Source organism: Hyperoodon ampullatus (genome assembly GCF_949752795.1).
Source record: "Hyperoodon ampullatus genome assembly, chromosome: 9".
NCBI classification, from domain to species: Eukaryota; Metazoa; Chordata; class Mammalia; order Artiodactyla; family Ziphiidae; genus Hyperoodon; species Hyperoodon ampullatus.
In genome coordinates this window covers 107,883,332-107,897,648 of record NC_136922.1, presented here as the reverse complement: position 1 = coordinate 107,897,648, position 14,317 = coordinate 107,883,332, and the positions used below count along the sequence as shown (strand labels likewise).

Sequence of the window (14,317 nt, the reverse complement as noted above, 5' to 3'; positions counted from 1 at the left end):
TTTGATTGTCCTGCTTCCAATATGCAAGGGAGACTGGTGAGGAATCTACTCAAATGCAGCCCCTCTTGTTGCAATGGACTTGGCTTCTGTCTCCATGACGAAGGACTTGTCGTTAGTGTCTAAAACTCTTCCAAATATTGTCCTTGAAAATATGGCTCTTCACAGCTCATGCAGTTCAGTTGAGTCACCTATACTGACCTGTGCAAGCATCCTTTTTAGAAAATTATCTCAGTGACAGTTGCTATTTCACTAGGAGGTTGACCAATAAAACATCTTGCTTTTCAAAATTCATTCATTGATGTAAAATGTTATTTTCTTTAACATTATAATGGTATGAAAATACAGTATGCATATAGCTACAATATTAAAAGGACCAAATTTCATTTTTATAATTTAAAATCATTTTTATAAATGGATTTACAAATCAAAAGTATTTTAAATATAATTCATGTACCATTATATTTTTTAAACAAAATTGATTCAGATCTTCTGAAATGAAGCAAGTATCCCAGAAGGTCTTTTTGCCACTTTCTATCTTACCATAATATTGAAAATTCCTGGCCTAGGTGTTGTTTTGCTTTATAATAATCATGTTTCCCATGACAGTCTTTCTCTATTTTGTTTTAAAATACATTTTCTCTGATAATTTAGTTCATTGGAAATTTATTCTAATCAGTTAAATGTGTGATCTGTAACAGTTTGGTGCTCCCTAAGTTGAAAATGAGATTTTTAACACAGAACATTAGGTTTTACACATAACAAATGTGAACTGCACTTTAAAAGAAGTCTTAGCAAGATCAACGTATCATTTTAAACTATTTAAATTGTTTAGATATTTTGTAGGTCTTGGTGAACTTTACGTATACTTCCTATTCATCAGCTAAACAATCCTAATTTCTATATGAATAATATATGCATCATATATAAACGATTTCAATCAACATGCCTCTCAAAAACATTTTGCATCATGTTTAAAAGTTTTCTCTCAAAATGTCATTGAAATTGTAAATTGAAATTTATTATTAAATGAAGCCTAAGCTCTCCTGACCAAAAAAAAAAAATCCTAACAGCACCACTCATTCTCCAAGATATTAGCCAAACCTAGTCTTACATTATTGTCAAAACACTTTCCTACTAAAGTATTTTTAAGAATTAAAAGATAGATACATTTTTCCTGCCCTGGATGTAAGAAAGAATTTTTAAATAAAGGGAAATAGAATGAAAATCTGGTGGATTAATTTATCAGATTCTGAAACAGACTAGAAGGATGAGAACCTAAGATACAAATACATTCTTTTAATGAATTTCCTGGGCAAGCCGTTCATCTTTAAGCTGAGAGTGAGGGTTCGGGACTCAGACGCTGCGTCCCGGGAGGGCGGGGAGGACGGGGTGGGAGGACCTGACAAGTCCCTACCCCGTGAAGAATACACTGTGTGGTGTGCACCAAGGCGTGCGTGAGAAAACAGACTTTTCTGCTCATAAAAACCTGCATTAAGAGTTTAAGGCCCTTCTAACTGTTTAAAAAGTGACCACAGGCAAACTTGAACTGTGCCACCATCGTGCCACCCACCCTTCCTGAACGCAGAAGAAAGACAGGGCATTAAATTCCGATTAAATCGGGAATGTGCTGCTTTGAGGTTGGGAGTGAAACCCTTTGGGACAACTGAAAAACTAGCTAAATAAAATGAATGTATTTGCTTATTATGTACTTATTTAACATGTCATATCGTGTTTGTATGGAAAGCAGGACAGTATCTGACTTCGAGCTGCACGCCCTCTCTGGGGTCGCCGACCCTCTGACCGCCCCCAGGGGCCCTGGACGACGCGGCCGGGGTCCTCCTCGCGCTGTCTGTCATAGAGCCAGGGTGGCCGCGTGGGGTCCGCGCCACCTTGGTGACTGAGGAACCGGACCGGGCCTCCCCTCGGGCCGCTCCCCTGGCCATCCGAGCAGGGTCCTCACAGCCGGTTGTGGCTCCTGGCGATCGAGGGCAAGGAAAGTGACGGGCGTGCAGCGGGCGGCCGGCGGGCGAGGAGGTGCCGCCGAGGCCGGGCCCCTCGCGGGCTCCCGGAGCCTCTCGGCGCCTCACCGCGGATTGGGAGCTCGCGCAGGTTCCCCTCCAGCGCGGGTGAGCAGGCCGGGCGCTCCCCGAGGCGGCGCGGTCCCCGGCCCCGCGAGCCCCGCTGCCCCCGCGCCAACCCCAGGTGCGCCTGGCGGACCCCTGGCCAGCCGGGGAGAGAGGCGCGGCCGCAGCGGCCGCCCGCGCGCCGCGCCCCGGGAGGCACCTAGCTGGGTCTCCGTGAAGATGCACCGACCGCGCTCACTCCCGCCAAGTCCCAGAGCCCTGTTAGCAAGGCAGGCGGGCCGACAGCGAGGGCCGGGCGCCCAGGTGCCCCCACGGCCGAGCGCGGGGCCTGGGCACGTCCCCCCTGCCCGCCCCCGTCCCCCCTGCACGCCCTGTGCCTGGCGCGGCGTCCCCTGACCGCCCGGAGTCCCCAGCACCTCAGAAAAGGCTGGCCCTCCTGTCCCGGAGAGGACGTCCCTGTCCCCGGCCCCCAGCGTCCTGAGATCCCCCCACGCGAGCTGAGGCGGCCCGGGAGCCCACTCCCCCGCACACAAACGAGCGCGCGCGCGCACAGGCGGTTGCTATGGAGAGGCCGGTTCCCAGCCAGGCTGAGGGCGGCAGGTCCCCTCCCGCAGACCTCCCATCCCTGCCGGCCCCTCTGTCCGCAGTCCTACCCGCTCCCCCGGCCGGGGCTCTCCGGGGCCCCTCCCGCCTCCTCCCCTTCCCCCTCCTCTTTCCAGGAGGTACCGGGCCGACCCGGGCCCCCCGGAGGGCAGCAGGAAGGGACAGCCAGTCGGGTCTTGGTCCCCAGGTGGCGCGGGTCGTGGGCTCCGGGGACTGGAGCGATCGGGCGGCTCCCGGGAGGCCCGGCGGGTGGGCAGAGGACAGGGAGTCTGTAGGCCCTGACCCGGCGTGGGGACGCGCGAGCAGGGGTGGCTCCCCCCCCGCCCCCGCTCCTGGCCTGCCGGCTGTCCGCGGGCGGTGTGCGCCGTGGTGGGTCGCTGGAGTGGAGCCGCGGTGCCCCTTTGGCCGCCCCGGAACTGAGTTTCCCCTCGAGCTTCTCGAGGCCCGGCGAAGCGGCCAGCAGGCCTCCAGCCCCCGCGAGCTCGGGCCGCTCCGGCCTACCGAGCCCGGGTTCTCGGAAGCGCTCGACTCCCGGCCCCTAGAAATAGCAAATGCAAGTAGATCTCAGCTTAGGCCTTCGGTCAGAGGAAGCGAGTCCTTCGGACACTTTAGACAGAGGCAAGCACTTCGCAGGCACTCGTGCCCGGGGCCCTGGCCCGGGGAGGGCGGGCCGGGCGGTTAGGCACTTCTGTTTCCGAGAGGGAAGCGCGACGGCGGGGACCCTCGGCGCTGGGCAGGTCTGGGGGCAGCGCCCGGGGGAAGGGAGGGGGGAAGCGGTGCGAGCTCGCCCGCGGGGCCGACCGGGCTGGGGGCGGGGGCCGCGGCTCTCCCGGGCCCCAGGGCCGCCGGGTGTGGGCAGAAGGGGCGTCGGGCGAGGAGGGGCCGCCGCCTCCAGCTGTCCCGAGCGCGGGAACAATGGCGAGGCGGTGGGAGAGGGGGACGGGGAGGAGGGCGCCCGGGTTTCCAGAAAAGGAGAAACTAAAGAGCCCTCCACTGACTGTCATCTGCATGTGACAAGATCTCCCCCCCACCCCGCTCCTTTCTTTCTTCCCCTTGTGCCTGCAGCTGTGGGCCTCGAGAGCGCATTGTACGCACAGATGTTGGGTTTCAGCTCTCGCGCTAGGCTGCTCGGCGGGGGGCGCCGCGCACCGGGGGTGCCCCGACCTGTGGCTGAGACCAGGGGTCCAGAGCGGGGAGCGGGGAGAGTGGGGGGAAAGGGGCGGGGGAGTGGCCGCGGCGGCCGCGAGGCCGCCGGAGGCCGCTCACCAGGCCCAGCCGGTCTGGTCGCCCCCCAGGCCCCTGCTTGGCCTCGGGCGCCGCCGGCCCGACTCAGAGTCGCGCCTTGGGCCCGCGCCCGGGGTCGGGGAGCTTCGGGAGGAGCGAGCGGCTAGCTGAGCGCGCGGCCTGCGACCCCGCTCCGCTCCTCCTGCGGGGCAGCGGGCCAGGCCGGGCCTTGACCTGGGCAAGCGAGGACGCAGCTCGATTCCTTCCTTTCCCCGCCGTCTCCTCCCCACCTTTCGGGCTGGCGGCCCGCATTTCGCCTGGACCAAATGGCGGCAAAGTTCTCAGTAGTTCCTGCGTCCGGCAAGGCGCTTTGTAGGCGCCTTCGAGACCTCAACACTCGAGCGGGATTCCTATAAGGGGCGGGGGGCGGGGGCATTTACTCGCTGATTTGCCCGGCGTCATTGGCCAACTGGAATTTGGAAAGGGAGCAAAAGGCCCCCGGGGCAAAAGTGTCAAAACTAACTCGGAAGAAGGATGTGTCCTGAGTTTTTCACTTGCAAAGAGTTTCGACGTCACCCCTCCCATAGCAGAGGTCACAGCAGGGCCGTGCAGGTTGACATTTCTTGCCGTGTCCCCTCTCCCCCGGGTGCTACCCTGAACTTGCCCAGTCTGAAGTGCGACTCAAACGATGAAAGGGAGAAAGGCTGAAAAGAAAGAAAAGGCGAAGGCCCGGGCTGCCGCGCTGTACAAATGACTGACAAAGCCGATGTCCATTCATAGTCTCGGGCGGGAGAGGGTGTTTGGAGAGCCGCGGCCCCTTAGCCAATTGCTGTCAGCAACCTGTGTGTGGGGGGTGGGGGGGGGGACATCGCTATAGCAACCGGTGGCTGGGCCGCGAGCCGCGCCGCCGCCGGCCGGGTGCGCGCCGGGCCGGATATAAGGCGGGGCGCGGCGGCCGCGCAGGATGGAGCTGCGCGCGCGGCCGGTGGCCCTGCGGGGACCGTCCCGCGCCCGGCCCCGCGCCCACCCTCTCCGCGCCCTGACCCGAGCGCCTTGCCCTGGGGCCGGGCCCCGGCGGAACGCACAGAGCCCGGCCGAGCGGCGGAGCAGAGCTGCGGGCTCCGAGCTGGTGCGGCCGCCGCCACGGCCCGTGGAGCTGCGGCGCGCGGCACCTTTGTCTCCGCCGGCTGCCGGAGAAGTTTGTGGTCAGAAGCAGGATGGCCCCGCTCGTCTGTGGCTCCGGCCCAGGGAAAAAGGCTGACGGCGGTGATGGCGCCGCCGCTGCCCGCGGCCGCCGCGCCCCGAGGCCGTTCGGCCGGGCACACGTCCTTCTCTCCTCCGGCTTGGGCGCCCGGCGCCCGCCCCGCTGCAGGTAACCAGGGGCGCGGGGCCGGGGCGTGGGCACTGGTGGGGCCGTAGAAGGGACAGGGGCCGGGTTGGGGGCCGGAGGGAGCGGGAGAGACCCACCGAGGGCATCGCCAAGGCATGTAGGTGGCGCGGCGAGGAACCGGAGCCTGGTAAGGGTGGAGGGTGCGCGCGGGGCGGGGGGCGGGGGCGGGGGTGGGGTGAGGGGCTCGGATGGGCGACCTGGGCGTCGGAGAGCCCAGTCCGGGGGCTAACTGACTCGCAGCAGGCTGCCTGCCAAGTGCTCTGTTTGGCTGGGGAGGTCTGCGTCTGAGGTCATCCCCCAAGTGGGTCAGGGGTGGACATTCTGTGGTGACCCGGTCGGTGGCAGTCCCACCCCAGAGCTCCCCGCGGAGACCGCCGGGGCTGGGCTGGGGCCACTGCCTCTCGGACTCCGCATCGCCAGCCACTCCGGGCGGTTCGGACCAGCAAGAGGGCGGGGGCGGGGCGGGGGTCTAAGATGGGGTGGGTTGTGGGAAAAGATGAAGGACAGGATGAGCAGCCGGCGTGGAAGGGAACCAACGTGGGAGCATTTTCCTCGCAGCCCGTTTTGGGGCGCTCTTCGCCCTTCTTATCGGGGCCGGAGCGCGCCTCTGTGCTGTCGAGGCGTCCCAGTTAGAGGACGCTGGATGGGCACCCAGGGAGGAGAGTGCCAGGGGCAGGTGGGGGCGTGTGTGGGAGCGCAGGGTTCTCTGATCTCCCCGGTCCGGTGGAGAACGCCTCCGAGCGGCCACCTCCCCTCCCCCAAAAGGAACCTGCGCTGTCTCGGCGCCCTCCCCGGTGGGGCGGCCGCGCGCTTGCCAGAGAAACTTCTGACGCGGAGCTGTTTGAAGGAGGGACTTTATTTATTGACTGCCTGTGTGGTTCTGAAGTGGGACTTGCCTCGGGGCTTTAGGGAAGCCTCGGTCGGGGCGGTCGGGCAGACCCCCGAACTAGGGGCTGAAACCTCAGCAGAAGAGACCTTGTGGAGCCGGAGACGGACTCCCGCCCTTTTGTGTCATCAGTGCTCAGAGGTCGCTCCACGCTGGACGGCTGGGGGTGTCTGTCACAGTCACCAGTGCCTACTGCACCCCCAAATGCACAGCCGGAGGGTGGCCAGGAGCCATCGGCCGCAGCGGGCACGGTGCCCCCGCCAACCGCCCAGCTCCCCGGCCCGGCCCCCGGGCCCTGCCCCCGCGTCCTCCTGCTCTGGGGTCCAGTGGCCCCGCTAAGTCCGCAGACAGCGGCCCCTGGTCGGCACCGGGGAGCCTCCCCGCCTGGGGTCAAGGGCGCTTCGGGGCCCAGTGGTCTTCGGCAAACCGGCCTTCTCTGGATGAATGCGAACGAAAGTGCAAGGCGGTGAAGGTTTGCGTGCAGGAGGGAGGCGGAAGCTCCCGTTTCTTTATCAGCCCCGGAGGGGCCGCCCGCAAGCAGCTAAGCACACCCCGCTTGGCTCCCGAGACGGGCGGCGAGGTGAGGCAGGGGGCCTGTGCGGCTCCGCGGGGCCCGGGGTGGGCGGGCGTCGTTGGGCACACTGATCCTTGCCCTGCGGCCGGCGCGCTTTGTGGCGGGAGGGGCTGGGCCCCCCGCACTGTCCCCGCGGGAAGCGGGCTGGGGCCGCCTGGGGACCCCTCCGCGCTGTGAACACCGCGGCTCCCAGGAACCCTCGACCCTTTGTGTCCGGCGCTGCGGTCCGATCTTTCCCACCTCGGTGCGGATCGCGTAGAGGAGAAAGGCGGGAGGGACTGGGAACGAGAAGTGAGAAAGCTGGGGCCTGTCGAGGGGGAGGGGCCGAAAACGGCCGTGCGCCCCCGGGACCCGCGCTCGGAGCGGCGCCGCGGCAGGGTCCTGACCCGCGACGCCTGGCGAGCCTCCCAGAGGCGGCTTCTAAGCCTCCGCGAAGGAGAGAAGCAGAAACCCTAGTGCTGAGAAGGGCTTGCTTCTTGCGGAGGGAAAACTTCCAGAGCACGGGTGACCCAGGGGACGCCTGACCCCGGGGGCGCGCGCCCGGGCCTGGGCAGGCCGCTGGCCGACCGTACGCTTCTGCAGCGCGGGCCCCCGGCCGCGCTTCAAGCTTATTGGTCGGGTTTGAGTTTGGATGCGATAAACATGCCGACGGAGCCTGAGAGGTGGCCGGGCCGGCTTTCTCCCTGGCCGGGCCACGTCGGTCCCTTCTCGGAGGGTCGCCCTCTGTTTCCCCCGAGACAATTTGCTGCTTATCAAGCTCTGCTAAAAATTAGTTCACACGGGGGTGTTTTCCCACTTTAAACATAAATATCGTAAATCTTCCCTGACACCTGAAAACAGAGTATTTCCCCAAAACTGATCTTCTAGGAGTGCTTAAAGATGCAAACAGACAATTTATAATCTTTTGTGTATTTACTTTTATGCCTATGCCTGAACGAAACCTCACAAATAGACGATTTTAAAACAGCGTATCCCCACTTTATTTTCATTGAGGTTTATATTTAAGAATAATTGTTTCTTGGAGATTGTTTTCTTTTGCCAATATAAGCTTTTTTTTTTTTTTTTGGCTACTTGAATGGCAGATTTGCAAGTACAATTTCATCTGCACAAACGAACAATAGCCTTCAGCTGCACAAAGGATTCCTCCCACCCTGAATTCAGACCGCAATGCCTCTTGCTCTGATAATAGCTTCTGAAAAGATTTTGTAATGCAGAGAATTAATACATGATTATTTCCGCCTGACTTCTCTCATTTATTAGAATTCTGTGGCCAGTTCCAAATTAAAAATAGTTCAGTTAACAGCTTTAAAAAAATACTTTAAAAATATTTTAAGACACCCCCCCCCCCAATATTTTTAAGTTTGGTCATTCCTGTGGCCTGAAAGCTGTTTAAAATTTTGATCAGCTTTAAAGTGATAGTTACTATATCTTAGTAAATATATCTTAGTAAACTTAGCATGAAATTTCCAAATAATTCTAAGATGGTTCATCTGGGAAACCAAAGACAGACTTGTTTTTAACCATTCATTAGTAGTCTCTAAAATTAATTTCTAAATTTTACAGAGAAAAAGATCTTTACAATTATAGTAACATAAAAGTGCACAGGAACACGGGATAAGGCTGGGTTTGCAAATCAAATTCTTGAGAAATGATGCAAATGAAAACATCAACAATATTAGAAGTTTAGTATCAATGAAATTGCTGCATGCCTGTGCCCATAAGTTTTTGGGTACAAGTGTGTTTTAAAATTGAAGTCAGTGATTTAGGTAATGAATTACTCTTGCTAACTGGTTTCATAGCACAGCCTTGGAAAAATGCTAAATTTTTCTGCCCGTCAACAAATATTTTTACCATAAAGTTTTATATTTGTGCGGCTGCCTCACAATCAAGTTTGGGTATACAATGTTCTTTTTTCTTCTTTCTTCTTTTATTTTAGGCTTACCACGTGGACAGCTTAAAAAAAAAGTTTTGAAGGTATTTTGCCATAAATGGCAAAGAAGATAAAGGAAGCCCCATGCACCTTCACTTATAAGCACAGATCAAAATCGTTTAAATAGGTCAGGACAATGTCTGCAGATGCTAAGAGCCATTCCACTGATGGCCTCTGTGGTCACATATGCATATTTCAAATCACAGCTTTTGCAATATTTTATATTCTAAGTTCAAGGAGCTGCAGGTGGAGATGGTTGAGTGGAAGAAATAAGCAATGTGCTTCAGTTTACTCGCGATACGAAGTTGACTTACTCTTCCTGATTATTATAAAAATCATACTTTTCCTGCTTCTGCAACTTAGTATTCAGTGCTTGTATATGTGTTGCCCGCACCCTGGGGTACACAGACACCCTGTGCTCCCTGTGTGACCAGGCTGCTCGGGACTGCTGCTTCCTCCACCTTCCCCCTCACCCCTCCCCTGCTCCCGACTTTCCAGGGGGGAAGCTGCCACTGTACAGGAGGAGGCGGCCTGACTGTAAATGTCAAAGTCATAAATATTTAAACATTATTTTCTTTCAATTTCAAGTCAAGACTGACAAGATGCCTCTAATTAGTGGAGGGCTCTCGGCAGGGCTCAGCCCCAGGACAAGACTGCAGGAAAGCACCTGTAGTTACAGCCTCTCGGCCTGGGGGAGCAGGGACCCAGGTCACTCCTGGGCAGGACAGAGGGTCAGACTCACTTTTAAGCAAAGGCACCCATTGCTTTCTCTTAAATCTCCTGGTTAGCAGGGGTCCCTTAAGATTTTTTTTTAACTCTACAATAAAGAAAGGATATACAATAATTATAGTTATTTAAACTCAATCACTGTGCCGAGGACGGAGTTCACGCTATTTAATTTTTTTAAAAAGTATGAATTTTTGTTTTTTCCGGGATTCCTCAGCCCTGACTTGCAGCCAAGAGTTTTTCCTCCCCACTTGACACTCCCGACAGCACTAGGTAGGACGTTGAAGTCATCGAGGGCGCCCCACGGAAGAGCGACTTTTCGGGTTCCAACCGAGGTGCCCTGGGGCCAGCGAGAGGCAGGATTCCCAGCCGGGCCCTAAGATCCTGCGGCCTCAGCGTCACAGTGGTCCAAACCGGCGCGTCGCTCTCTGTCCCCAACAGGCTTCCTTCCTCTCCTGGTCAGATCCCTCCTCCCTGACCGCCCCCTGCTGTCCAGGCCCCTCCTTGACCCGCTGCTCGCCCTCCCCAGCCTCACCAGACCCCCCTCCTGGCTTTGGGAGGACCACTGCCACCCCTTCCCTGCAGGGCATTTCCGGCCAAGGCGGCGGGGAGCTGGACGGGACCGTAGAAAGTGGGACTCAGTGGGCGTGGAGTCCCGTCCTCTTCCCCGGGAGCACCTGGGACCCAGCGGGGGCTGCGCAGCTGGCCGGAGACAGAGCGGGGGGGGGGGGGGGCCCAGGGAGGAGGGACCCGGGCAGTCACCCTCCTTGACATTTTTCTTTGACCTCTGAGTAAACTCCAAGCGCTGCGTGAGGGGAGGCCGAGCAGGCCCCTTTCCGCTTCCCCGGCCGAGCGCAGCGTACGGGTCACGGTGACCGTCGGTTTCCGGCACAAAGGACCGAGCCGGCCGGGCGGCGACGCTTAGGCTGCCCGGCCTCCCTCCCGGGGGAGCGCCCCGCCGGGGTCTCTCCTGCCGCCCCAGACCCGGGCCAGGGTAAAGTGCAGTCGCCGCTGCCGTCCTCCTTAGGGGGCCCCTGCGCGTTCACGGCCTCCCACCTGGAACCGAGCGACAACCGGGCTACGCTTGTGCCCCTTACCCAGCGAGACCCCGCGCCTGGGCCGGACCCTCCGGAGGTCCTCAGTCCTCCGCGCGCTGGCGACCGCCCCGTCGGCTACGCACTGAGGTGGTGGCCACCCACCGAGGCGCTGCGCGTCCCCTCGGAGCCAGGCTGGTCACCGCGGGCGTGTGCGCTTCACGTCGCGGGGCAGGAGGGTTCGGGAAGTCCCCGTACCCGGGCGCGGTCAGCCACGTGGGCGCGCGGGGTCGCCCCCGACGCCTGGACGGGCTCCCCTGGTGGGGGGGGGCGGGGGCCGCCGGTCGCCTGCGCCGGGGCGGAGTGGGGGATGCAGTGACGGCTGGGGGCGCCGAGCGGGGGGCTAGCGGGACGCCCCCTCCGCGGGCCGCGCGCCCTCCTTTGTTGTCCCCGCTCGTCTGCGGAGGCTCGGAGCCGGCCTCTCCCGGGAGCGGAGGGCCGCTAGTGGGGGGAGGGGCGCATCGGCGGGGTGGGAACCCGGGCGGCCGGAGCCTCGCCGGCCTCTCAGGGGAGCGTCCCGGGCCGGAGGGCTTGGAGAGGGGCGCGCTCCCCTTAACCGGCCATGGGGGAACGGGCGTGAACCAGCGGCACCGCGCGGGGGCCGAGGAGCCGGACACAAGGGGTGTCGGGCCCCCTCCCGGTCCGCCCGGGTCTCCGGCACCGCGGCCGGGTCCCTCCGGTTTATTTCTGCGGTTCGGCCTGTCGCCGCGCGGGGCGGGGACACGGTGCCGGGGGGAAGCGGGGCCCGCGCGGCTGGCAGCCGGCAGCCCTCCGGGTGACTTCTTTCTGGGCCGGGGAGGGAGGGGCGAGGGGAGGGGTGAGAGAGGATGGGGAGGGTCTCCCGCCCGCCGCTCCCTCCAGGCCGAGGGCCCCGCGCCCCGCTCGCCCCACCGCCCGGGCGTCCCGGCTCCCTCCCCCGACCCCCCACCCCGCTCCGCGCCTCCCCCGAGCGTCCTCGCGCCTCCGTCCCTCCCGCCGCTGGCGGACCTGCTGCCCTCCTCGGAGCCTCGCATCCAGGCAAGAAAATCCGGCGTCTTTTCTCATTTCACCCGCGTTTCCATTAACCCAGTCCCGGCACCAGCTAATCCGCGCCACCGAAGGCAAAAGGAGGCTAATTAATGACCAGCTTTTCCAGTCAGGACCGGCGATAATTGCTTTGGTGGCCTTTATGATTACAAGATAAAAATGGCCCGGCCTGACATAAGAGGCCCTGTGTACACTCGGAGACAGGAGGAAATGAAGAGTTGGGAGGCTGAATACGGAGCAGAAAATTACTAATAGAAGAGAGATAATGAATAGGCCGGCCAGGCATTCATGGGGAAAAATCCATTTTGTTACCACGCGAAATTAGGTGGTGGAAAGGAGTTTGCTAATTGTCCTCATCTTGTAGCAACCGGGACGGGGGCGGGGGCGTGCCTTTCTATTCATGCCCCGAGTAATTGCGGAAGGGTGTGCTGGCCGGAGTCTCTGTCGTCCCCTGGCGTTTTTAATTGTTGCTGATATTCCTTATAATGAAGCTAATGAGGGCGAGCACTGTGCAACTTTGCGCGCATGGAGACTCGTGCAACGCACCGAAAGGATGTTCTTACCCACCCCCACCCCGCCCCCGTGAAGCAGGAGAATCCGACGGACCTGGGCTCCCTTACCTTTCACCCGCCGAGAAGTGAACTCCTGGACCATAGTGCGCCCCTCTCTCATGGCTCCTTTCAAGGAAAAGCGCCGAGGTGTGAAGTGCGGGGTCTGTGCGGGGTGTAGACGCGGCCCAGGTCCGAGGTCTGTACGAGGGGTCGAAGGGACGTGCCTTGGAAGGCGAGCGGAGGGGCTTCCGGGATGGCAACTCCCTGCAATACAGCCAAGAATATTAGCGCGACGCTTCACAGAACCAGGCTCGCTGGTTGGACTTCTGCTGGTACTCTTACCCACAGCAGGAGCTAGGAATCCCCCTCCGATCCCCCCACCCCAGCTCCACAGTTTGTGAAGCATCCTCTCCCCTCGTACCTCTTTAGAAGGGACGAAGGCTTTATTTTACTTAAGGCAGTGAATTAGCTGCCAAATACTTTATATCGTAAAGTTTGAAAAACGGCGGCCGTTAAGAAAAAAAAAAGTGATGCCTCTAATGACTTTCCTTGTGAAAACATTGCCGTCTGTGGTGCGCTGTGTTGAAATGACTCTAGCTTCTGGTCCGAGGGCTGCTTTTCTGGATGCCCTCCTGTTGTTGTTTCAGTGCCAGCCCAGAGCTTTACGTTTTAGGTTGCGTTTGGAAGGGATGGTTTTCAGGACTCATGATTCACTGGGTAGTAACCTGCTCCCTCTCCTATTCTGCAGAAAAGCAAACCCAAGCTTCTGCCTCACCAGGCAGAAGGAGAGGACTCGACCAAGTTCATCGTGCTCACTCTGGTCTCCATCGTGGCCATCGTGGCGGTCCTGCTGGCGTCCGGCGTCATCTACTGTCTACGACACAGCCCTCAGTACAGGCTGAAGGAGAAGCTCTCGGGACCTGGGGGCGACCCGGACCCCGATGCCACCAACGCCTACCAGGTAAAAAGAGACTTTTCTAAGTGCTGTTTCCATTCCATTCACCACTGGAATGGACGGATTGTTTAAGTCGTCTTTGGCCCCTCCCCCATTCCCAGCAGTTGTTCATTTATTCATAGTTTGGGTTCTTGTGTGATGACGATTTGAAACTTCTCATTAGCATTCATGTAAATACCTTGAAACCCTAGTTTTCCTGCTCTAAATTAATCTTATGCTGTTCTGGGATGGTCTCATGTTAGCTGTGAAAGCGGGCTGCTAATTAGAAATGTGAAAAAAGTATAATACACGAATTATGTATTATCTGTTATCTTCCTTAGTTTGGCCACTATTAATAAAAAATGCCAGAGTTGCAAGATAAATTGGTTGCGTAGATGTATGAAGATGTCTCTTAAATCATCGACTTTCTCAGGGTCTTATGTGAAAAGATCCTCTGACCTGATCTGTTGCCACCTTCGCTGTTATTTGGATAAAGTGGCATCTAAGGCTGATAGATGGAAAGTAAACCAAGGATGTCTTCAGGAGAGCAGTGGTGGAGCCATGCACTGGTGATGCAGAAACAGTCCAGACACACCTGGGAAAAAACTGGAACCAATGAGACTGAGGGGAGGAGGTTCAGACAAAATTGGACATAAAAAAAAAATTCACAGAACGTTTGGGAGTTCCGTAGCACACACTCCAGATTTAATAATGTTCTGTAATGAAAATACATCTTCATGCAAGCCCAGAATATATACCAGTCAGGGCGTTTGATTTCTTCTAACATAAAATATAATGCAACTCCAAGTATATTTTCCCATTTGGGAAGTAATTTACTTAATCACGTTTTCTGAAGTTCAATCGATACATTTTGTAAAAGATTTTCTCCCATTGGAGTAGTCTTTGTTTTCTGAAGTTACATGATTGTGATATGGAATATGTCGTGTAAATAATGCATCCTGTTTTACAGTCGCGTCTATAAATATTATCATTCTATCATCACAGTTGCACTGCTGGGGGGCTGCTCAAGGTCTTTCTAGATCACCCCCCACCCCAGGAGCTTGTCTGAGAGCCACCCTGACCCTGTCTCACGTAAGGTGCTGGGATGAACTGATAAAATCGCTCTGCTTAAGAGAGACCAGAAAGTACTGTTTTCCCTACTTCAAAACTCTTGGTGGTGGTGTTGAATGAAGAAAACCTCCGGTTTTCTGGAGGGGGTCAGAAGCCTGGTCAGTACGATCTTTTCTTATAAAGAAACAGCAACTTCAAATGTGTGGGAGATGGCATTTCAGGGG

General features: G+C 57.6%; 1 protein-coding gene across 1 annotated transcript in view; it reads left to right on the top strand.

The window, feature by feature from the left end:
- PTPRN2 (protein tyrosine phosphatase receptor type N2) overlaps nucleotides 1–14,317 on the top strand; it is a gene marked incomplete at both ends in the record, with an annotated part of 706,645 nt that overhangs the window by 583,025 nt on the left and 109,303 nt on the right. Inside the window, one exon of the mRNA XM_079711893.1 lies at nucleotides 12,837–13,049. Within this exon, the coding sequence (XP_079568019.1) occupies nucleotides 12,837–13,049 (213 nt within the window). The remainder of the gene's footprint in view (nucleotides 1–12,836; nucleotides 13,050–14,317) is intronic.